Here is a 25,997-nt window from a genome sequence, read left to right as displayed (position 1 = left end):
TTATTTGACGCATGCGCAATCAATAAAAACAAATGCAGCAGCTGTAACTGTCTGCATTCGACAGAAAGTCAGTGTTAAACGTGTATTCTAAATGAAACATGTGGCGACATTTATAATTAAATAGTGACAAACATACATACAATCGATAGAAATATTTTAACTTTATTTTAGATGAGAAAATAATTTATTTAGGAATCATATGAGCAGATAATGAAAATGGAATTGTTAAAAATTCTGCTATTTTTTATGACATTTTGCCATGCCTATGCCGCATCTAATATTGACATGGATAAAGGTATAGTTTTGTATTTATAGTGATTAGATTATACGTTATTTTTTGTATATAATACATTTATTGTATTTGTATTCTTAACAAACAAATTGTACATAATTTACACTGGAACAGTGTAAGAATTCTGGAAAGGTTACAAACAAATGAGTGCTTTGGTAAAATTTATGTATAAACTGGGACACAAAATGTGCCCCAGGGATAATACATACATGGTAAACAACAGAACATCATCTTTCAATGCTAAAACTTTCTATCTCATAATCTGGGAAACGCTGCCGCAACAACTACAGTTCAAACATCAATTCATCAACTTAATGTTTTTATTTTCTATATTTGATTAAAAGCTTACATAAGCTGTATCACAAGACAACATGATGACAATTAAATCCGGTGACATGCTCAAGCTCGAGACGGAAGTAATGATAAAGCACTTTATGGAACACTGCTGAAAGAAGTAGCTCTGTTTTTTACCAGGCTTGTTATAATTCATTAATTGTACTGCGCGACAAGATATTGTGCTATTTTCATGTCTGGGCAATGTTATAATTGTACTGCGCGACAAGATATTGTGCTATTTTCATGTCTGGGCAATATCTTGCCTCTAGATTCTGCCCCAGAATGATAATATCTCAGAATCAATCTTTGGCACGTCAATATATTTTAACTACGAAATATACCTATAGATATTCTCTGTAATATATGTTAAAAAGGAGAAATAAATATAAATTCATTTCATAATTAACAAGGAAAGTACAGTGAATGTTTATAAATCAATATTCTATTTCTATCTATCACCTAATTTTCAGCTGTAAATAAAACTTTTGAAAGGCTCTCTCTATATTTTTGGGTCTGTAATCAATACTGTGGTGTTGTACATCATTAATTGTTGTAAGCTTAATGTTTTGTTTACTTTGAATTCATGGATCATGATGCAGTTTAATGTATAGTGTATCAGGGTTTCTACTAGGAATTTTTATTTAAGAGTCCCAGGGACTCATGCTTCTAAAATATGAGGGTCCCAGAGAAAAATATGAGCGTCCTAATCATTTATTACTTTAAAGTAAGGATTACATTTTTTGGTTGAGACGCAATGGTTGCATTTCATACCCGTAATCTTCTCGTTTTGGACGAGCCACGGGTAAGTACTTGGCCACTTTTCATTAAAACTATGTGATTTCTTAGGGGGAGCAGCCAACATGTTTTACGATTTATTTGCATAGCAACGCATAGACTTGGACGCTTTTTTAAGGTCAACTAAATTCTAGTGTGCGCCGTTTTATTCCGTATTAAACTATAATTAATTGAAAGAAAGATAACTCTGCTGTATTCAATATTAGAACCCGTCTACCAAATTACGTCATTTCCTTTAAAGAAGTGGAAGGAATTTCCAAATGACATTTACGGAGGAAAATTTAATTTGCATCCCCGTGGACGCAGACTTAGAGTTATTGAGGGTCCTAGGATCAAGGACGCAGGAAATGTGCGTGGTGTATACAGATAAATGAAAACGGAAGGCATAGAAATGTTCAATAATTAAGGGAGACAGGAGAAGATGTTTTAATCTTAATACTCGACTTCACTTTTCATAACTTAGTTCTAATACGATCATATTAATTTGTTACATATATCCCAATGTCAGTTTCTTTATGTATCTAATGACAGATCTAAAGGCTTTTATAGAAATATTGACCTTGTAAGACTAAGAGCCTGTCCTCTATTTATAACTATTATTTTACCAGTTGAACTCTTAGAAGTAAGTTTTTGCCAAGTTAGCTTGGCTTCGTGATTCACTATATCTTTCGAGAGATTCATAATGGTTACATTATGTATGTTGAACCTTAAATTTCATGCTTTTGATTTAATCTAGCAGATATGGAAACCATTTTCAGAACTCAATATAGTAATACGTAGGTTATATTGTACAGTACAATGTATGATATTATATTCCTACATGTACATACTAAATGAGGTTTCAGCCTATTTCATACACATGATATTTTTACACATTTAATTAAATACTACTATATATTTGTACTACAAAATAAATAATGAAATTATCAAATATGATAATGTCAAGTAAGAAGCTATTGAATTATAACTTTGGATCTTTTCTCATAATATTTTAATTTATAATTCTCTCTAGATATACTGTATGGTATAATTAAGAATAAAATCTTTAGCCATTTTACCAATTCATTTGGTCTTTCAAATTCTTTTTCAAAACTTTTAATTTTTTCCTTTATTGAATAAATGCTGTATTAAATTAACTGATATATTGTACAAAGCAGTCTCTTTTAGAGTTCAGTTACACAAAAACATATTGTCACAACTTACTATAAGAAAATCATTGTTTCAAGGTGTGCAATATGAGTTTTCAGAAGTAACACAAGTGTTTATAATGTTCTAGGTTGAAAAGTACAGTCATGTTTTTGTACATTTATGTAGGTCTGAGATATAAAACAAGTGTGAAAAGCTTTTTTCACTGGAAGGAAAGTGGGGGGGGGGGGCTTCCCTTAAATTTAGGGAAATATAAAAACAGCTTTTTTCGCAAAACGGAAAGAAAAAACCTATAAAAAGCTGCATGACTTTTAAGAATTTTCTGAGGGGGAATCAGAAGGGAAAAAAGCTGTGATTACCTGAACTTATAAATGTAGGTAATATAAGATATTCATAAACATGTACATACTACATAGTGCTCTATAAGCTAGTGACATTCAAATCATGAAATGTATTCTTTGAAAGATCATAGTGGCTAGATTATTTATGAATCTTTAATTTGGTTCCCTGAAACTGAAACTTGAAGTTGTTATTTGAATATATTTCTTTTGAGAAAAAACTTTTATTATATTTTTCTCAAAGTATTGTTAACTTAAAAAGTACTAAAAAAAAATGGTACCAATAACGATGAAAAGTAATTGTTGTCTGAATTAAGCTTGTTGGAATCCTATGTATTCATAATCTGCAACCTTTGAGGGGAGACTTATACTCGTAATAAGTTATTATAATGGTTCACGACAAACTATAAAATTATAACCAAAATATTTATGCGATTCGAATTGTTTTGCTTAAACAGAAAACATAACAGAGAATGCTTTTCAAGGCCTTTTGAATGGTAAGTGAAGTTTAGACTGCAATGTACAATGTATGTCTGATTTTTTAAGGGTTATGGATCGTATTGTAACAGTCTTGTGTTACTATGGATTTATATCATTCTTGGAAGCTATAAAAGCCTAGGATTTTATTCTTTTATTTAACAATTTTATTAGAATAGAAACATATTATTTTCATCTACACATGAATACTCTGTTGAAATTTTATTTTTTTGTTGGTACTTATATTTTGATATTATATTTTTGGTTGATTGAATTTATTATTATGCATGCTTGATTGATATATAATGTATTTACTTTTTGTGTCAATTTATGTGTGATAGATTCATTATGACCTTTTGCATTTACATACTGTAACCTTTAACCCAGTAAATTAATTTATTCTGGTTTGCCTTTTGATTGAAGAAATGTCCATTGTCAGTTTATACTATTTCATTAATTTAGTAATTGCATGTATGAAAATTGAATATTCATCCTGCTTAATAGCTCAATTGGATATTTAGCATTATATAGATTTGAAAACGTTGAGTCTACATGGTTCAATCCTCTGGAAATATGTAATTTCTTTGTGACAATTGGCCACTGACATTGTCGTGGTCATTTTATCTCTCACTGATGATTCAGAAATCATGTGAGGTAAGCAGTTGGTCACTATAGAGAAGTTGGAAATTTACTGGTGTATAAGTTATCCAGGGTTAAAAACTAGAAAGTCACTGCTGAGAAATGGCAAAAATTATGTATATTGGAAATGAGCATAAAAGCACTAAAACAAACTGATCAATAAATCAAACTGATAAAAAAAATCAATAAATTTGCAGTCCAGCCAAAAATATAATTGTTTTATAATCTGATATGAAAGATTTGTATCATGATTTTAAGTCTAGATGTGATTTGAAAGTTGTTTCAGGTAAAAAATAAGACATTAAATGAACTTTATTCAAATGGTTAAAAGGTTTGTCATGTAAATCTTTATAAAAAGTGATTTGATATATTTTAGTTAAATTCTTAATATGATTATTATATACATTTCAGTTCTGAGGGGCATTTTTTCTGGTTCAGTGTTTATTGTTTACTTTACCTTCTGTTTTATATTGTCTTATTGTATTGAATTTAACATGTCTTTTTTTGTTTATTCATTTATATATTAATTTAAACCAGTAACTGTCGAGAAATAAAAACTCTTCATGACCTAGATTATTATTAAACTTTCACAGATGTTGAGATTTATGCCACATATTTCTGTCAAAGTAAGTGATGATTTAAAGCACTGATTTGTACTCATAATTCACTTTAAAAGCTTAAACACATATACTGTGGAAAAAAAAACACAAAACAACTAGTTACTGTATGTGAAGTTTCTTGGTGACCATTTCATTTGTAGCGAAGTAGCGAATTTCGTAAAAAACATTGTTTTTTATTTTTCTTTTGTTTCTTTCTACCCATTTTGTAAATTGTATCACATTACTTTTCATGTTCATGTTTAAAGTTGAGAATTTTGACAATGGATGTTACAACCACATTTAGGGAGCATATGTCAGCTTTACTAAATGTCCTTGTTATTGATGTTATTAACATTTATACATGTACACCAGGCATATGTACATGACATTTATTGATATAACTAACAATCTGTCAGCCTGTACGAAATTTTGGCACGGATTCTGGGCGGAATTGGCACGGAATTGGCACGGAATCAGTGATTTCTGGGCGGACCAGGGACGGAAACGCAAAATCCGTGCCATTCTGTCTCACAAGAAAAATATTTTGTTCACTTTTCTGGGCGGAAAACTAGAAAAATTCCGGCTGGAATTTTATTTTGAGCAGAATTTATACTTAAACATTTCATCTTGGACAGAATTTTCAACTTTGAAATTTTTTTGGGTAGGAATAGTCTTCACTACGGGCGGAATTCTATACTTAAACATTTTTCTTGAACAGAATTTCACATATAAGATGTCCAAATCATAATTGTACTCCTGTTTTTGCACTTGCAGACATTGAAATTTTACCTACTGTACTTATTTTTTTTTGCTGAACCAATAATTACAGGTGTATTTTTAGAATTAATATATTATTTATTTTAGACATTAAAATAGGCCTTCTTTTTAGATAAAAAATGTGGCATTAATAATATATTGTCAGACTAATTTATATTTTTTGTACTGAAAAACAACTGTAATTATCTTAGTGTAGAATTTGAAAACATTCACCTCCAAAATGCTTAAGTTTATAATATAAAGATTTTTCATACAGCTTGTATTATGATACATTTACTGTATTATGAATTTTAAATATGATTTAAGGACATCATCTGAAAGCAACATTAAAATAAGAATGCTTTTTAAATTTGAATATACTATAGAATATAGGGCAGTCACATAGGGACAAGATTATGTGTGCTTGCCATTTTAAATTCTAAGAATTCATGATTTTGTTATAAAAAATATAAACAAAACAAAACAGTGCATGAAATAATCTCATATATAATGCCCTTTTAATCTATATAAAATTGATCAACCAATATGCCCAATAATTGCTTTTATTTACTGTAGGCAAATAAATACTACAATGTATATTCTCACTGAGATAATATTCACCCAGATTTTACACTACACAGATCAGAGCTCTGATAAAACTCTACTGACCAGCAGTTTCCCATCATCTACGCATGACTGGTCATTCCAACAGATCAGGCTGTTCCATGTAATTATTTTGGGGAGAGATAACATTATAAATTGCATATGTAGAATTTGTCTAGGACATATTGCAATTTTTTTGTACAAAAATTTGTAATTGTTTTTTAAAATTTATATATATCTATTTGTTATTTGATATTTCTTTTACATTCAATGAATGAAAGTTAAGATGATGAGTAAATTAACCCAGTTTTACATAATGATGGGCCGGTCCATTATACAGTAAACTGTTGTGAATTTTGAATTCTAAGATATCTGGGTCAGCAAAAAGAGTGGAGGATGTACTTGATATTTTAACAATTTTGGAGTAAAGTTTTGTTTAAGATCTCAAAGTGTTAAAGTAATTGGTATGATAACATGGGACAAGGAGATGTATAACATAATCAGGTAATTATTAACTTTTAGTTACATTAATTTTATATGACGACAGTATCAATACTAAGTAGCCAACTAAAATTTGTAACAAGAGGTCATTGTTGTTTTAGTATTTTCAACTTCATACATTTGTTTTTTTTCTGATAATTGTTTTAAATCTTTAATACATTGTATAATTTGCAAGTTAAAATTATTCAATGATTTTTTTGTTAATATATAATGGTTGTGTAAATCTATATTGTATAAATAGCATGTAAGTATATCTTTTGCATTTCCTGGAAATTAAACAAATTAAATGAATTTGATTAAATAGGACTAAATGGTACAATCAGTAGTTTTGTACAGTTGAACAGGGTCATCATAATCATTTATTATTTTACATGTTTGTGTTGTCTTTCCTATGGAACAATCTAAAATTACATTTTACACTCATAATTTGCAGGCTGCTCAGGGACTTAAGTGCTGACTGTGAGATGCCAGGTGTTTAATAATGATGTGCAGTATTAATCCTGAAAAGGTATATTTTTAAATCTCTATACTTAACTATTCAACATCTTTCCTTGAAAAATACATAACCAGTATTAAATAGTGTCACACATAAAGCAATCAGTTAATTCTTATACAGAGCAATTCTTAAACACTTGTACACTTGAATAGCTGATTCTGTGTTGCTTTACTATTTTTGAATATGCTTTATAAGCATAGTAAATATTTAATACTGTTGAAACATAAAATTTGATATTATTAAAAAATATAAAATATAACTGCATATAATTATGCAATAAAACATAATTGAGCCATGTCATGACAAAACCAACATAATGGGTTTGCGACCAGCATGGATCCAGACCAGCCTGCGCCTCAGCGCAGTCTGATCAGGATCTATGCTGTTCGCTATCAGTTTCTCTACTTGTAATAGGGATTGTAAGCGAACAGCATGGATCCTGATGAGACCGCGCGGATGCGCAGGCTGGTCTGGATCCATGCTGGTCGCAAACCCATTATGTTGGTTTTGTCATGACATGGCTCAATTCATTACAAAATATTTGTTTAATTAATTATGAATTTTATTATTAAAGGTGAGCACAACCACAAGAAGTTCTAGGAAACACAGGCAGTGGACTTAAAACAGACATGGATTAAAGAAATAGTAATTTAAATAATAAGAAACATTTGAAACAAATTTATGATTGAAACACTTCCAGCAAAATAATTGCAAAAAAAAAACAACAAAGTGTTGGCTTCTAAGATTCCAAAACCTGCAACTAGAAAAAAAACTGTTTGTGTTATAGTGAATGTAGGGTATTCTATTCTGTATTTGGACTAAAGGATATGATATTTTTTTTATTAAATTTTGTGAAAGAAAATTTAATGTGATACATTATTGATAATTTTATGCCAAAATATGTGATCATGATAAACTCATAAAATTCCGCCCCCTGAATTCTGTCACAGAATTCCGCCCAGAATCTTGTTTGACAATTCCGCTCCGAAATTCCGCCCCAAGGTTCCGCCCCAAGATTCCGCTTCAAAATTCTGCCCCAAGATTCCGCTTCAAAATTCCGCCCCAACTCATTTGCATATTTCGTCCCAATTCCGCCCAGAATCCGTTCCATTTCCGCCTGGAATCCGGCCGGAATCCGTGCCAAAAGCAAATGGTTTAACACTTGTATATTCGGGGTAGAATTTAAATTTCTGGGCGGAATCTGCCTTTGAATTCCGCCCCATTTCCGTGCAGAAAATTTCGTACAGGATGTTATATTCTCTGCATGCTATAATTACATATCATTATTTCTACTTTTCTAGAAGTATTATTTATCCCATGTGCATGATGTATACAAATTGCATGTCTGACAAGAATTAAACAGATCATTCAAATTTTTAGTAAAAATCTTTTGGGAGATTTTGAATTTTATATGGAAGTTATAGTTAAAGTGTATAAAGCTATATATCTGGTTTGAATTTTATAAAAGTATACTTTCAAAATGCTTGTATGAAATAAATATGGTAATGAATTGCCTTAAAAGTGAATTGCTCATGCACAAAATCATTGCTAAGAGGATAAAACACATTTATACCCTTTAAAAACTACATGTAGCTCGTGTTTCCTTTATTTATAGAAAGAAGTCTGTATTAAAGAAATGGCATAATAGTTTATTTAAAAAAAAATTTTGTTCCCACTACTAATTGTGTAAATAAAAATAAATTCATTCATATATCTTAGTGTTATAATACTAAAGCTTTGATACCAGAAAAAGGGACAAATAATTTACTCAGGCTTATTCAAGTCTGGTATGTTTGTATTATAATATTTATGAGTACAATTGCTCATGAAGAAAATTGCCATACTTATGCATATTTGACCTTTGCAAAGGAATACAGAAAATGAAGTACTAAATAGGAGCTATTTCTCAGCAGTAATTGTATGGTAAAGGTCAGATTGATTGCAGGCATTCTTATGTTGTTGTTGTTGGCGGTTTCATCATGCATGATTATGCCCCTAATTATTAACAATATCCATGTATGCGTGTAACATTAGTACATGTACAATGCATGCCATTTAAGTAAATCAGACAAAAGGCTTAAAACATAATATTATATAAACCATCTTTCTTAACTAAAGCCATCCAAATCAGAATAAAAAGCAACTGGATTGTTTTTTGTTTTTTTTTAAATACTTCATAACTATTTGGTATGTAAATTGAAATGTAAGTTGAAATTTATTCGTTGGGATGAGGAATTAATAAAAATCCTCCTAGAAATTTTTTGTGGTAAAACGTTAAGAAACAGTCCCTGTGACTTATGGTGGAGCTTCATACTGTGATCAGTGGGTGGTTGATGCTCATAATTCAGATGTATGTTACCTCCCTGTCCGATCAATAATTTGTTTTTGAGGTCAAAGTTCAAGGTCATGGTGACCTAGTGAAATAGTAACCCTTGTCTAATTATTAGCTTGAAAAGGAATATGCCTTAGTTAAAGCTAAACTTACATGTAGCTGGAACATAATGATCATCATCAGGCCAGTGGGATATCCTTGCCTAGTCAGTCATACTAACTAGAATTTTCTCAGTTTGAGTTTGCGAAATTTATTACATGTAGTTAATTATATGTATTGATGTAACATAATTTATAATGACCTGTATGAAATATGCATATAAAGTATAATATGCTACTGTAAAAGGCTAAAGTTGGGGCATAAGTGTCCCATGGACATATTTCTAGTATATCCTTGTAACCGTTCCATTAAATGAAAAAACCATTTCCCAAAATGAATCAAATATCCCAATTTTTACTGTTTTACATTTCTCATATTGGTATAGGACCCATGCACACTTTTCCCAAAATGGTGAGAAAAAGGACATTACATGTACATGTAGATTTTGTTTATGTCAATCTGTAAGCTCTACATCATGATTATTTTTAGCTTGTTTTCATTGACAGAGAAGAAGAATACTATATATTTACCCATAGGGGATTTAATAGGAGAGTCTGCACCATCTGTATGTGAGATATTAATTGTTAGAGGAGATATTGTTAGACTTATGGGACAGTGTATTGTAACATCTGTTGATGAACATGTATATATAACTGATAACATTGATGAATGTCTCTTTTTAACCAGTCACCTGGCATTGTATTATAAAGCTACTATTGAATATTGATGAAAACGTCTGTAAATGGCTGAGATAAGTTGGAGAATTTAATTAAGAGAAAAATAAAGACCTTTTAAGATTAGGAGTCTCTGGGAAAGATGACAGCTTGTTTGTATTATAGTTATTGTAGTTTGGGAAGAGTTAAGATGTATGGATTAACTTTTTAATACCTTTTAATACTCTGTATAATATGAAGAAGTCAGTTGTGCAATATTAAGTAAGATTTATCCCCGCTCTGGTCATTATCTGCTCTTGTTATAATGTATAAAGGGAGGTAACTTAAAGGAACTCTTACTGCGGTCTAAAAGCCTAGAAATATTGAATATGAATTTCTTACATACATTTAGGTCAACTTCTTACATAGATCAGATGGGGCACTTAAAACAGAAGGATATGCCAAAGATAAGTAAGAAAATACTCAAAAATAAGTTGAAAATCTTATTTTGTGCTATTCTTAAAAAAAATGTCCGATTTCAGTGAAAAGTGTTGATTTATGATTTTGGGTAACTTTTCACTGTGAGTTAGTATACCCATTCAGTGAGTGAATGATCTGAAATTTTGCACACTTAAATTTAGTAACTGGTTATCAGACCTACATCAAAGGGAACATTTATCCAAAAAAAATATATTTCCAGTCTTCATTTGCGTCAAAAAACCTCTGTGGAGTCCCTTTAAGTTTTATTTTTTTCATACAATTTAAACATGTCCTTAATTTTTAACTTTTTTAAAGTTTATTCATAAATTATTAAATTGTCAAGTCATGAAATCTTAACTTTTGTTATCTTAAAACCTTAATTATCCAACTTCAAGGAAAATGGAATGGTCAATATTTGAGCATAAAAAGGGTTGGCATCTTAGCATTATACTGTTGGCTTACTGAGCTCTTACTTGATTTTTGGTTTAGTCGGACCCACTTCATATATCCATCTTATAAACTCATAATACAAACACAGCAGTCATTTTATTATGCATGCAGGCCTTGCCATGATAATGTTGCAAATTGGCTTAAATTAGCATGATTTTTACTGGCAAATGGTTATTTCAAATCTCTTTAACATTGTTTCTAATTATTTACATATTTAACTAAACCCAAGATGAAAGTGTCTATTGCAAAAATAATCACCGACACGACAGTCCTAGTGCATTATAGTTTGGAAACCTTTCCATTAAAAATCCCATACATGCACAGTGTGTTTTTAACTGGAGTGCAGATATTAGTATCCAGTTACCACACTTTCTGTCGGGGATAAAAACATGGTTTTGCCTATGATACAAAAGAGAAAGAAAATCAGAATGCTTTGCAATCAGAATACAGTCATGTAATTACAAAAAAAACTTGATGTTCTGGGATTGACAAATAATCAATGCATTTGGATATTAAGGCATTTTGAGCTCCTTACCCAGATTCCTTGTGAAAAAATAATGGTCTTTAAAATACGTGCTGTTTCTTACTTGATAGCATAATGATACCACATTGTATTTGTTTGAACAGCTCAGTTTAAAGTGAACATTAAAATGATTGTCAGCGTCAGCCTGATGTATTAATTCCTTTTAAATCTTGTTGCAGGGCTGATTAAGCCTAATATAAATGACCAATTAAGAAGGAATAATTGAACAATGTTTATTATAAAGGATTTAACTCATTACAGTGTTGGAGCAGTACCTATAGACTCTTGCAGAAATCATGATCATAAAGTAGAAAAACATCTTCTTCTTTTTTTGATGATAATTACATTTATCATTCATTATAATATATAAAATTGGTGTGGAAAGATGAATTTGACGGTTTAAAATGCATTTCAGCGAGTGAAAAGGCGAGTTTTTAACATTAAAACTTTCAAGCCCCTAATGTGCGGTTACGCCGGAATTAAGGGCATTTGGTTCCATGCTCCGACACTTTTTTTAGTCTCAGGTAGAAAATCAATATATTTACATAATCTTTTGGTATAAAACATTGAACTAATGGCAAAACATGGCTAGGATAAAAATATACATTATACCTGCATCTGTTGTCTATACACAGCCAGATGTTATTTAAGGTAACATACTGGCAGCTGCTGCCACAGTTCACATCAATAAATAACTGTATTTACTGCGTTGTACAAATATCATTTGTTTGTCAGTTGTTGTTTTTAATTGTGACAGTTGAGAGTACATGTTTTTGCTTTTTTTTTAGGTCATTTATGTTTGAAACACATTAACATTAGTAATATATTACATGTATAGTTATATGAATAATTAAAATGTTTTTTCTGGTGACTTTATAATAATGCCATTTGAGTGCTGACTGATATTTCAGAATTGTACTTATAAAATGTGACATATACATGTAGGTTAGACATGCTCAATGTATAGAGACAGTTGACATTCAATATGCTTCAGCAGCAATTAATTAATTGGCAAGTAAATAATTTACAGTCTAGACATTGCTTCAATACAGCTTTAGAAATACATGTAGACTATTATATGTTGTGATGTTCAGACAAACTAATAAGATTTTTCATATAAAAATATTGCATCTTTAATTTATTCACTTATTTTGGGGTATATTTAGCTCATTTGGCTTTACTCAGAATTGATTGCCCGCCCCCCCCCCCCCCCTTTTTTATAGCTAGGTTACAATGCAGACTGCTTCTGGTTCTAATAGTCAGATGCCAAGTAATGTATGGAGAGGCACTGGAGATCTACCTATACCAGTAAAGCTTGAAAACCAAGTTGCTTTAATAGTTTTTATGTTTCATATAGAATGATATATAGATAGTGAAAGAAACAGCTCTTGTATAAAAACTATTGGTAATATCTTATAGCATATTGGCAAGATGATAGACAAGCTGCATGTTGTTGTTTACTTGACATTTATGATCTCTTCTTGAATCAATGACATTTAAATTATAGGTAGTGTAATCATAGATTAAAATGAGTAACTTTATATTGTTTTTGTGCATAACATAATTATATAATAAATTACATTTTCAACAGATTTTGACATTAATAGTTTACTTTTATTTCAGTGCAATGTCTGCCGCGGCAAGTTCACCTGTCATTTGGGGGTTCTTTGACAGAAATGGTCGTAATGTGGTCTACAGAGGTGCTGTGTACCCCACAAGTTTACTACGGTGAAGGGGAATGGAATCTGTCCATTATTGCAACAGGACGGTCACTTCCTATGGTATATAAAGAATCACTCGGACAGACTGTACATAAATCATCCTATCTTCACAGGGCTTATCTTACAGTAAGTGTAATTTACTTCTGAGTTAAATATAGCTCCAATTACTTCCTATTTGCCTAGCAGAAATAATTCTACAGTGCATGCAGTATGATCGACTTAGTTTTCGTATGTTATTATTTCCGCAAAGTGATGGATATTAGACTGTTGAAATAGTTATGTACTTTACTCATATAGATCTGGTTATGTACTTTTGTAACTACTTATATAGATTTGGTTTACACATGATTGGTAATGATTCAAACAAAAAGAAGAAACACTTTAAGTCATAAGACATCAAGCTTAGCACTTTTAACCCTTTAGAATTTTGTAAGTTTAAGAAGCAAAAGAAATGCAAGTTAATATTGAAACATGCAATAGTTCTTAATGTTGTTGTGGTTTATTTTACCTTTTCTTTAAATTATCTGAGCACAGTGCTCAGAAGTAAGCTTTTGTGGTGGCAATGTCCGTTGTCAGTGTTCTAATGTTCAGAAAAATGTCCATATCTGATAAACCACAGAGTAAATTTTGTTTAATTTTTGCATATAGGTCACCTTTAAGGCATATAACTGTCCTGTTGTCAATTTAATAGTTCCTTAAATAAGTGCCCATTAGGGGTGTTTTCCCATTAAGTTAATTTTTAAAATTCAAAAATTCTTCTGAATCACACTTTTTGAGCATTATTTTATTTATTTGTCCCGTATTTTATTACAGAATTTGAAGCCTGGTACCACATATCACTACATGCCAGTGAGTAATGATGTGAGCCGGGGACCATTCTACTTCAAAACTCCACCACTAGCTCAGGTAGTATACATATTCTTGTTTAAAATGTACAATACCATGATTTTTAAAATAGCAAAGCAAAATTAATGTAATGAATTATTTATTTCCTTCCTTGCCTGTCTTTGTTTTGATGTTTTTGGGGTATAACAATTGAATTTTTGTTTGTGAAATGTGATACAGTCACAGTTTACACTGATGGTCAAAATGAGTCGGCATTTTAATATCATTCTTCTTTCTGATTATTTGCCATTATGTAAATAAGCTGTTTTACTAGCTATTTCTACCATTATAAAGCCACGGGTAAGCATGCATGCACATCCATACAGTCTGACCAGACTTTGAGAACGCTGCTTGTCAATGTCTTGTTTAGTGGGGTAAAGGTAATTTTTTGAAAAATAAAAAGAAAAACATATTTCTGTCAGTCAATTGTGGACAATATTTTTTGTCATTTGAATTGATGTGAAGTATAAAATACTGGTTACATTTACATTTATGTATACTGTTATAAATCCTGTTGATGATTCAGATCACATGACTTTTTTGTATGTGGACATTCCCTCCAATTGGTATGAACAAAAGATGATAAATTTTAGAATTATCGTTAATAATGTTATGAATATATTTGTTTTCAAGTACATGAAACCAGAGTTCCTTATTTATGGTGACTTGGGAGTCCATTCAGAGAGTCTAGCTAAGCTGGAGTTAGAGGCGATGAAAGGAAAGTACACGTCTATACTTCATGTTGGAGACTTTGGTTACAACTTGGAGGACATGATTACAGAGGGCTTGTACAGTGGAGAAAATGTAAGTATAGTTTATCAAACTTTTATATGTTCTGAGTTCTATTTATGTAAATGTGCATTACTTACTTGGAGATTAAGCATATAAGTCAAACCATGCCCAAAGTAAATAGAAAGTTACATAATCAAGTATGTGCTCTAACAGATTTTGTAAAACCGTCTTGTTCTTACTGTTCATAAACTGAAGGCAACACAAATCAAGGAAATATATCCTAAGATAGGTTTTTAATATGTTTTTTGTGAAATTAAAAATTTTTTAACTTTTATTCAACAGGTTGGTGATGTATTTATGGCACAAATAGAAGAGATGGCGTCACATATTCCGTACATGGTATCGCCTGGAAATCATGGTAACCATTATAAAACTACTTCACACTGACATCTTATATTTAATTCTGATTTTTAATTTCATTTGAGTGGGAATTTTTTCATGACAAATTAGAATTTATACACAATAAATAAAGTACAGACAAAATGGGGAAAAAAATATTTTAAACATTTAAATTCTCATAGGAGTGTTTTCATATAAAGTCTGTAAGGAGAATAGGAAAGGTGATAAGAATCTGTGTCAAACTTTATAACAAATTTTGAAATATGTAGTGTAATTTTATATGTAAGACAATTTTATTACATAATAAAAAGCAATCTGAACTTTTAGGAAATGCATGTCAATATTGAGTGCATTGCTGTAGAATAATGCATGGTTTGCGGAATATAATCACGAAGGTCGGTTGGCCTTTGTGATTAATTAAAAAGCATTTGAATGATATACCGTGTAGTATTGAACTACAGTGCAGGAATAAATTTATATCTATTTCCATCCTAAAATGCTAATAAAATGGGTCATTGATAAAAATGTATTAAGTACAATGAGTGGAGAAATAAATTTTTCTGATGTCATTTGGTTTTATGATGTCATATATGACGTCATATGACAAGTAAAGCATTCTTTTTTTGTGCCATGCATATATTGTATGCACTCGACTGTTTATCTCTTTAACAGAGAAGTAATGTGAAACATGTTAGAATCATTGTTCCATGTGAAATAACATAATCTTAATTAATCTTTATTACTCTCAATACATGTAAGACATGCAAATATTAGGAATTTACAGTATATTATTATATTTAAGGCTTACAAACAAGCCTGTTAATCAAAAATTACAAATTTGACAACTCTTTAGTAAACCTAATGTCATTGAGGTGCAATGAACATACCACTTTCCTTATAATACAAGTTAATGATGCCTTGACAGTTTATTTAATTTATATTAAACATATATATGTAATGTGAAGAAATACCTTCATTTGGCAACACATCACTTTTATGCTAGTACAAATATAGACTTAAAACAGGCATCACAGTTTCAGTATCAGACTGGTTTTTCTACTGGTCAATTTTGAGGTATCTTGTGCAAAATTATTTTCAGAAAGAAAAACAACTCAAAAGTTTGTTACATTGTCACTCTATACCATGTTATTTAAGACAACATTCCATTAACTAATATCAGTTACAAAAGATTGGTTTGCCCTTTTGTTTATGTACTATAAATTACTGTTTTAAACTGATTATAATCTTTATTTAACTAAAATAACCCCTTGTCAATCTTATTGCTTTATGTACCTGTAACAGTAGCAGGGAAATGTTTGGTGCTTTTATCAATTGATCAAAGAATTGATGTTTTTTGTGTTCTCTCATTTTATCTTCCTTTTTATAACACAGTAAAATGTAGTATACATAAAGGCCCATTATGCCTCAGAAAAAAGTAAATGTTTACCTCTTTAGAAAGGGAAAACATGAATTAATAATGTTTAAATAATGGTTTTAGAGAATGTAAGATGCTTGTTACTTGAAGAAAATAATGATAAATGTAAAAAGATTTGTCATAGAATTAGCAAAATGTGAACAAAGTACTGCAGTATATTGACTTCTATACAAAATATCCAAATTCGCTATAACTTTACCGAAAATAGTTTGGGTTATTCGCCAATGAGTAACTTTTGAGCTATTGTTAAAGCACATCAAAATTAAAAAAGCTTTTGAGAAATAAAATAAAAGCATTTCTAATGCATTATGGTCTTTAATATTATACAAACATCCCATTCCAAGTTCTTTAGTTAGATTAATAGAATATGATGTTAAATAAAATGTGCTAGATATACATGACATATTGAGATAATTATACAAATTGTATAAATAAATTCATTGTAGTAAAAAATGATATCATTGAATGTTGTTTTTTAGCTTGACTATTCAAAGAATAGGTAGAGCTTTTGTTTTTGTATCATTTTACGCCTTTTCCCAACAGTATTTCAGTCATATAGGAGGCGCTATTGGGCTTACCAAGGCATTAGCATCACACCTTGGTTAAGTTTTTGCATCCAAGTTGGTATTTCCAATTCTTTTGAAGGGAATGGGTTGAAACTTCACTTACTTATTTGAAAGCGTAATTATAATGAAGTCACTAGCTGTCCTTAACTCTAACATGAATTTTGACAGAATTAAAGCCCTTTTTGAAATTAGAAAATTCTACTGTTTATACTATCAAGCGCTGAGAATAGTCAAACATGCTGTCCTACCCACAACTTTTGTATTTTTAATTGTTATATCTTAGGGTTTATTTATTGCAGAGATAGAAGAAGACACCTTTAACCAGTATAGATACAGATTTTCCATGCCAAATACAGAATGGCCGATTCCACTGAACAAGATGTGGTATAGTATGAATATAGGACCTGTACACTTTCTCAGGTATCAGTTTGTTCTACTTATTTCATTGTTCTTCAGTCTGTGCCAAGTTGAATTTTTAGCTTATCAGTGGTGTCCTTCGACCTTATTTAAGTGGAACACTGGCCTTGTACTTTTAGGAGTCCATGACCGAGTAGTTAATGTTGATGATTTCGAACCAATTGCCCCTTACAGCTGTGGGCTCGAATTCTGCAAGGGACATTGGATTCTCGCATGTAAGGAAGTTATCTGGCTAATAAGAGTGTTCTCAGGTGCACACTTGTGCCAGAAGTAATGAAGGGAAGCGCACCTATGGTCTTCCTCCACTGGTAAAACTGGAAAGTCACCATATGACATTTACAGTGTTGGTGCAACATGAAAAATAGCATTTAGTTTCTCTTTAACACTCAAATTAACAAACAGATTGTTTCAGTGAAGAAAGGTAGCTGTGATAAACTTGTGTACATATACATGTATTACACAAGTGTGTTCTGTTGAAAGTCTAAATTTATGTTTTCGCAACATGGTGGTGATTAAAACACCAAGTGTGAATTGATTTTATGATAATAAGTCATGTGAGAAGCAGATTGTCTGTTTTATAAAACAGCTGTTGAAATGAGATCATAATTCAAGTTGTTTACGAGTGCTCTAATTAATGATTTTCAAGCCATCCGAGGTAGAACTATAAACAAAATAGAGAAATAAATTTTGGGACCGCAAAAAGAAAGAGAATTCTGAGGTGTTAAAGAGATCCAAGGTGCAAGCTTTATAAGTAATTGTGTATATTTTCATTCAGAACCTCAATGTTGTCATAGTATAATAGAAATGATATGGCAAAAAGATAACAAACTAGCACAGTGTATCAAAATATGTTTCGCTTTGATAAGCTTTATCAGTTGATATGATATATTAAAAAACAAAACAAAAAAACACAGGGCAAACAAGTTTTTGTATGACAGAATTCTGTTTCAGTTATTCGTCTGAGGTGTTTTTTACAAGCAATGGACGATACATTGAGAGTCAAAAACAGTGGATTTTGGCGGACCTTGCTGCAGCAAACAGAAATAGACAAACTACCCCATGGATCATAGCATTTGGACACAGACCAATGTATTGTTCTAATGATGATCTTGATGATTGTACGTTACAAGAGTCCCAGGTCAGACTGGGGTAAGTTGTACACTGTAATATAGTTTAATACTCATTCATATTATTAATAATGCTGGCTTGATTTTAGCTCACCTGTCACAAAGTGACATGGTGAGCTTTTGTGATCGCTTTTCATCCGGCGTCCGTCCGTAAACTTTTGCTTCAAATGACATCTCCTCAAAAACCACTAAGCCAATTTCATCCAAACTTCACAGGAATGTTCCTTTGGTGGTCACCTTTAAAAATTGTTCAAAGAATTTAATTCCATGCAGAACTCTGGTTGCCATGGCAACCGAAAGAAAAAACTTTAAATATCTTCTTTTAAAGAACCCAAAGAGCTAGATCTAAGATATTTGGCATGAAACATCTTATAATGAGTGTCTACCAAGTTTGTTCAAATAAAAGCCCTGGGGTCAAAATTGGCCCCGCCCCAGGGGGTCATTGATTTTCCCTATATGCATATAGTAAAAACTTAAAAAATCTTCTTTTAAAGAACCCAAAGAGCTAGAGCTTAGATATTTGGCATGAAACATTTTCTAATGAGTGTCTACCAAGTTTGTTCAATAAAGGCCTGGGGTCAAAATTGGCCCCGCCCCATGGGGTCATTGATTTTCCCTATATGCATATAGTAAAAACTTAAAAAATCTTCTTTTAAAGAACCCAAAGAGCTAGAGCTAAGATATTTAGCATGAAACATCTTCTAGTGAGTGTCTACCAAGTTTGTTCAAATAAAAGCCCTTGGGGTCAAAATTGGCCCCGCACCAGGGGGGTCATTGATTTTCCCTATATGCATATAGTAAAAACTTAAAAAATCTTCTTTTAAAGAGAGCTAAGATATTTAGCATGAAACATGTTCTAATGGGTGTCTACTTAGTTTGTTCAAATAAAAGCCCTGGGGTCAAAATTGGCCCTGCCCCGGGGGTCATTGATTTTCCTTATAATATATGTGTATAGCAAAAACTTAAAAAACCTCTTTGAAAAAATCCCAAATAGCTAGAGTTTAGATATTAAGCATGAAACATCTTCTAGTGAGTGTCAACAAAGTTTGTTCAAATTAAAGCCCTGGGGTCAAAATTGGCCCCGTCCCGGGGGTCATTGATTTCCTTATATGTGTATAGCAAAAACTTAAAAAATCTTCTTTGAAAAAACCCAAATAGCTAGAGTTAGATATTAAGCATGAAACATCTTCTAATAAGTGTCTACAAAGTTTTTTCAAATAAAAGCCCTTGGGTCAAAACTGGCCCCGCCCCAGGGGTGTCATTGTTTTTAACTATATGTGTATAGTAAAAACTTAAAAATCTTGAAACATCTTCTAATGGGTGTCTTAATTCCAAGTTTGTTCAAATAAAAGCCCTGGGGTTTAAACTGGCCCCGCTTCCGGGGCCTATATACAGGTGAGCGACCTCAGGGCCATCATGGCCCTCTTGTTTTTATTATGTTGTTTGAGACCAAGTAATTATGGTTGCTGAATTCAAGTCAAACCTTGTCACATTCTAGAACTCCAGTGATGTTTTTGGGCTAGTGGCTTAAAGATTGTTGACTTCAAAGTTGCTGCCAACTGCTACGGGTTCCAATCCCACCACAAACTTTTGATTCTTCTTGTAAATACACTATCGGGCTAGCTTTAGGAATGTTGGTTGTTCTACTCAGGGGCTGGATCATTCTTGAAGTAATGCACAGATGCATCTGAGGTTGAGCTGGAAAGTCACCAAAAGAATATTAGGATATTGTGTGACATAAAACTAAACATATGAAGTAAAAAATTCTGTTATGTGAGGTAGCTATCCAGCTAACTTATATCATGATTGATTGTCCCACCCATAGGTGCTCTATTACACTTAAAGTTGGAATGCAGCCAAATTACCTTTATATTGTTGATGTGATTCTAAACCAAATCAATAAGCTATTATTTTAAGTATAGAAATGTTTATAAATTATTCCTGCATATAATTTCATTCATGCTGTTTTAAAGCAAACAATTCTAGATTCTATTTTGGGAAAAAAGTGATGCCAAACAAAGATTTAATATTAAGATCAGATTTTGATTAAGAGCTTGTAACTTACCTTTACAGCTTTACATGTTCATTGTGAGTCAGACCATATTGAATTAAACGTCTTGAACACATTGTCTTCTCCTAAACTGATTAATCATTGTGTAGTTAACATATTTGACTAGTAATCTAAGGATTTCTTGCCAAGTTGGTTCAAATCTCATCAGGGGCAAGCCGTTGTTTCCATGAGCAAGTACTCATTGCTTAGTTCCTGTATGTTCCTGGAATGGATTCGAGAGTGTTTCAATAAACTTAAAGCTTCCAACATGCTCAAACTGAAATATATTATTATAAACTAAACTGCACTATATATATATATTATAGTTTGGAGGAGATATTTTACAACAATGGTGTGGACATAGTGTTACAAGCTCATGAACATTCATATGAGAGGTTATGGCCAGTTTACAAGGGTGTTGTTCTTGCTGAAAATTATACAGATCCTCAAGCCCCCGTACAGCTTATAACTGGAGCTGCTGGTAGTAAACATGGTGTCGATTTGATGAGTGCTAGAAATGGTTGGTATACTTTATTCCCCTTGTAAAACAAATATTTTATTCCCTTGTAAATAAATTTTTTTTCCCTTTATAAATACATTTTAATTTCTTCATAATATGTCTATATTTTAATCCCTTGTGCAAATAGTGTTTAGTTTAATTCCCTTTAAAGCTGAAATATTTTAAAATTCTTTTTGGTTAAAATAAGTTATATTTACTGTTTGTAAAATATGGTTTTTCTTTCTCTTATTAATTAAATTTTAAGGTATTTTTAATTTTGTTTGAAACTTTGGTTTCTTGTCGCAATTCATATGCTAAATTACCATTTGCCCTTGTAGTCGAGTGATATAGGGGAAAACTTGCGGACCGTGAAAATTTCTGACATTGGATATCCTTTCCCCTGAAGTGAATTGATAAATATTTTTCATATGACTGAATGGAAACGAAAAGTTTTTCATTTGACTGACATGTGAAAATGTGTTTTTTAAAGTTAACATTGTATTTTATATTCTAGACAATATAACATTATTTGCAAAGTATGCAACCAAACAGTGTAATATTATTTTTTTTTGAAAAACTGTTAAGGCAATATAATCACATGAGTGGTGGAATCTTTTTAAGGTTTGTTGCCTGTTTTCGTGAACACATCAAATTACTTAAATTTTTCAATTTTGTAGATGAAAAACTTATTCAATGAACTAAATTAGTTTTTCTGGCTTCAGTGAACTTATTTATTAATTGTATTAAATTGTTTTCAGAGAGTTGGTCTGCATTTAGAATGGATAACAAGTCTTTTAACAGTTATGGAAGACTCAAAATATTCAACGCAACACACTTATACTGGGAGCAAGTGGCAGTTTTAAACGGTGAAGTACTCGATTCAGTATGGATTACACAAGAACATCACGGTCCTTTTTCACATGCAACGCTCCCAGAGGACAAAAAAAATAAAATAACTGAACAGAAGCAGAAAGATACAATAGTGCAAAATAACATGCCTAAACCTGAGACAACCGGAGATACATTAACTAAAAAAGTGACCGAGGCAATTAAAGGTGCTGATACTAAAGTAATTGTCGGCGTCTCGTTCGCAGTGTTTGTGGTAATATTTCTACTAATTGTGTGCATAATCAGACAATGTACGAAGAAAAGAACAAAGTCTTATCGTAGATGGGAAACTCTTGATTACGGGAAAAAGTTTTATTCAAATCTGAAAAGTGACGATAAGGATGCGGATGATTTTGAAGTGGATGTTACGGACGGGACTACTAAACTGATTGATAGTTCTAAAGACTGAGACAAACTTGAAATACTGTAGGATAGTTAGGGAAAAACCAATTCCAAGTCAATGTGATTACAGAATCTCTCCAAGTGTAACAGTCATAATCACTTCATGTTACATGCATTCCTGACATTCAATGTCATGTTTCATTTTATATTTCAACGTTTTCAGTGTACTTAAGATTTCATGTTTGTATTAGTATGGTTACGACATGTCAGACTGACAATTTGTATTGTATGCCATGTTGTGTTTCTATGGTTACAGGATGACAAATTTTGTCGTATGTTTTCAATGTTGACTATGTGTATCATAATGCCTCAATGTGGTACTTCAGTTTTTAAAAGATGTTGAATATGCCATATATTTGTATTCCAATGAGAAAAAACATTTAACAAATGCCATATTGCATTCCAGTGTTTAAAATAGCATGTACCATTACGCCATATTGTATTTCAAGTTGTACAGTTATTATATTTGTCATGTTATATTTCAATGTATACAGCATTTAGTATTTTCACATTGTATTCCAATGGTGAAAATATGACTCACATTCCCCGTTATATCTCAATGTTTACAGCATTTACATAATGATTTCATATACAGCTGTGTTGTTAGACTGTAATATCATTCCATGTTATTGTTTTTGATTAACAATTTCAATCACATTCCATGCTGTATATCAACTTACAAATTTGATATTATATATCTTATTTCATGTTTTATTTGGAGTCATAAATCAATGACAGCATTTTCACATTTTCATGTTGTATTTTATTATTTTTTTGTGCTTTGATTGTATGCCTGTTCTGAATATGATATCAGTATCGTATCACCATATTCCATGTTGTCTTCCCTTGATTTTTTACATCCTATGTGCTGAAATTCTTTGTTATTTTTCAAGAAGAAAACCAAATCCAGTGTTATCAATTCTATTTGATGTTGTAATTTTGTAAATTTTGTTTTGGCGATTGATTAACGATAATTTTTATTATGGTTTCCTTGTGATTTGTATTGTTTGCATTGTTGTGACTAAGATTTCATGATTGACTGTATAGGACAGGGTATGTCCAATAGGAAAATTATAAGTGATTGAACTTTGATTGATTGCTAACAATGGTTTGGAAAACCAAATTTAATTTTATACGCACAAAGGTGTCTAATATGATTTGTTTATTGTTCTCACAAATTTTCCACATGTATTTACAAAATCTTGTGAACATACATGGCTATAGTGAAGTTCACTTGTTTAAGATTAACAAATGTTTTGAAGGGAACTATATTCTCCAACAAGTCTTGTCTAAATAACCAAACCTGGGTTAGTGACTATCTCAATGGAAAACAGAACAAAACAAAATAAAAGACTTCAATCCATTTCACTAAATAAAAAACAGCTTGTGGCCCTCTTCTACATTAAAACGTAAAAACAATCAAAATTATACCTTCCCGATTTCTTTTCCAATCACATCATTTTTTGAAGCAACTTAATTTGTGGACTGATTTCTTTGATACTTGGTATGTAGACACACCTAATATAGACCATTACATATAGGGCTGTTTCAAATTTGATGGTGTGATGGTGAAAGTCTCTGAGACTGAATTCAATGGTTGTGTGTTTTTTTTGACAAGTTTTATGTGTAATTTTGTTGTTCTACAGCTTTTACAATATTATGCATTATACATGTATATTTGTTAAAATGTGCCATGTATGATTCTTTTTCATTGCACCAATACTTGTTAGTCCCCTACCGGTTTACCGGAGGGGACTTTAGGTTTACCCTCCGTCCGTCTGTCCGTCCGTCCGCACTACAAAAAAGGGATAGGGGGCCATCTAACTGTAAACAGAACAAAAGAGAACAATAGAATTCATTCCGTAACAATAGAGTAAGGGGCCATTGGCCCTCTATTAAACAATAGAAAATAACAAAAGAAATGGCCCCTTATTCCATTTCGGCCGTCCGTCAGTCCGTCCGTCCACAAAACTAGATCCCGCGATAACGCAAAAAGTACTGAAAATATTTTAATGAAACTTGATATATTGATAGATGGCAGTATGGAGATTATGCACGTCTTTTTCTTTTCTTCCTATGTTGAAAATTCTGGTTGCTATGCCAACAAATAGACTGAAAATATGGCAAATTTTACACATAACCTGGATCCCGCAATAACACAAAAAGTACTGAAAATATTTTAATGAAACTTAACATATGGATAGATGGCAGTATGGAGATTATGCACGTCTTTTTCTATTTTTCCTATGCTGAAAATTCTGGTTGCTATGGCAACAAATAGACTGAAAATATGGCAAATTTTACATATAACCTGGATCCTGCGATAACACAAAAAGGACTGAAAATATTTTTTATGAAACTTGATATATAGATAGATGGCATTATGGAGATTATGCACGTTGTTTTCTTTTTTTCCTATGTTGGAAATTGTGGTTGCTATGGCATCAAATAGACTGAAAATATGGCAAATTTTACACATAACCTGGATCCAGTGATAACGCGAAAAGTATTGAAAATATTTTTATGAAACTTGACATATGGTTAGATGGCAGGATAGAAATTATGAACATCCTTTTCTTATCTTCCTATGTTGAAAATTCTGGTTGCTATGGCAACAAATAGACTGAATTTCAAGATTTCTGATTCTAGTTTTTAAGTTTTTTCACTATAAGTTCTTTATTTCTTTAAGTATTTTCTTCAAACTTTAAATATAAGTTGCTAGTCATCAACCACATCTTATGTGACAAGGTTTACAACTCTAGGACAAAATTTATCAGAATTACCTCCCTTGAACTTAAAATTTTCATGAAAAAAATATTGTTTTTTTTTTAATAACTTCTTTTTTTCTGAATGTATCTACTTCAAACTTCATATAAATGTTTCTTATTATCACTCAACATTTGTGAGAAAGTTCAATACTCTAGCAAGACTATTTCCAGAATTATGCCCCTTTTGAACTTAGACTTTTTTTGAGAAATTGGTAATTTTTACTCCAACTTCTTCAATCATGATAGGATTTTCTTCAAACTCCCACATCATAATAATAATTATGACAAGGTTTATAAATCTAGCATCCATATTTCCAGAATAATCTCCTCCTTAAACTTTTAATTTTTCCTATTCGTTCTTTTAACTTTCATTTACTTCAAATTCAAAATAAACATTCATTATTCATACCTTCATTACTAATTGTTCTTTGTTACACTCGTATCATGTATGACATCTTGCATCTTTATTTCAAGAGTTATCTCCTTTTTAAAAATTTTGCTTTTAAAAATGTTATATTTTGATAACAGGGATGTTTATAAAATAACTTTAGAGTGTCCTTCAGTCCATCTGTCTGTCTGTACATAAAAACTGT

The 25,997-nt window shown here is 31.3% G+C and overlaps 1 protein-coding gene and 1 long non-coding RNA gene across 3 annotated transcripts; both read left to right on the top strand.

Annotated features, from left to right (window-relative positions):
* LOC132723300 (acid phosphatase type 7-like) lies at nt 1-24,885 on the top strand. 2 transcript variants are annotated; one of them, XM_060707977.1, is made up of 10 exons: nt 1-295; nt 3,366-3,404; nt 13,139-13,362; nt 14,050-14,142; nt 14,755-14,925; nt 15,196-15,271; nt 17,553-17,673; nt 18,622-18,819; nt 21,174-21,367; nt 22,105-24,885. In XM_060707977.1, the coding sequence occupies exons 1-10, from the start codon at nt 211-213 to the stop codon at nt 22,641-22,643; spliced, it is 1,740 nt and encodes a 579-aa protein (XP_060563960.1). In that variant the 5' UTR covers nt 1-210; the 3' UTR covers nt 22,644-24,885. The 2 variants fall into 2 exon arrangements, with proteins under 2 accessions (XP_060563960.1, XP_060563961.1); XM_060707978.1 differs by lacking the exon at nt 3,366-3,404.
* Nucleotides 5,758-8,225, top strand: LOC132723301 (uncharacterized). Its single transcript, XR_009624727.1, has 3 exons — nt 5,758-6,485; nt 6,916-6,990; nt 7,553-8,225. It is a non-coding gene; the product is annotated as an uncharacterized LOC132723301 (long non-coding RNA).
* Nucleotides 24,886-25,997: the final 1,112 nt, after the last annotated feature.

Source organism: Ruditapes philippinarum, unplaced genomic scaffold (genome assembly GCF_026571515.1).
Source record: "Ruditapes philippinarum isolate M1 unplaced genomic scaffold, ASM2657151v2 ctg5653_1_1_1_1, whole genome shotgun sequence".
NCBI classification, from domain to species: domain Eukaryota; kingdom Metazoa; phylum Mollusca; class Bivalvia; order Venerida; family Veneridae; genus Ruditapes; species Ruditapes philippinarum.
The sequence above is the reverse complement of the archived record's forward strand: the minus strand, read 5'-3'. Positions and strand labels throughout refer to the sequence as shown.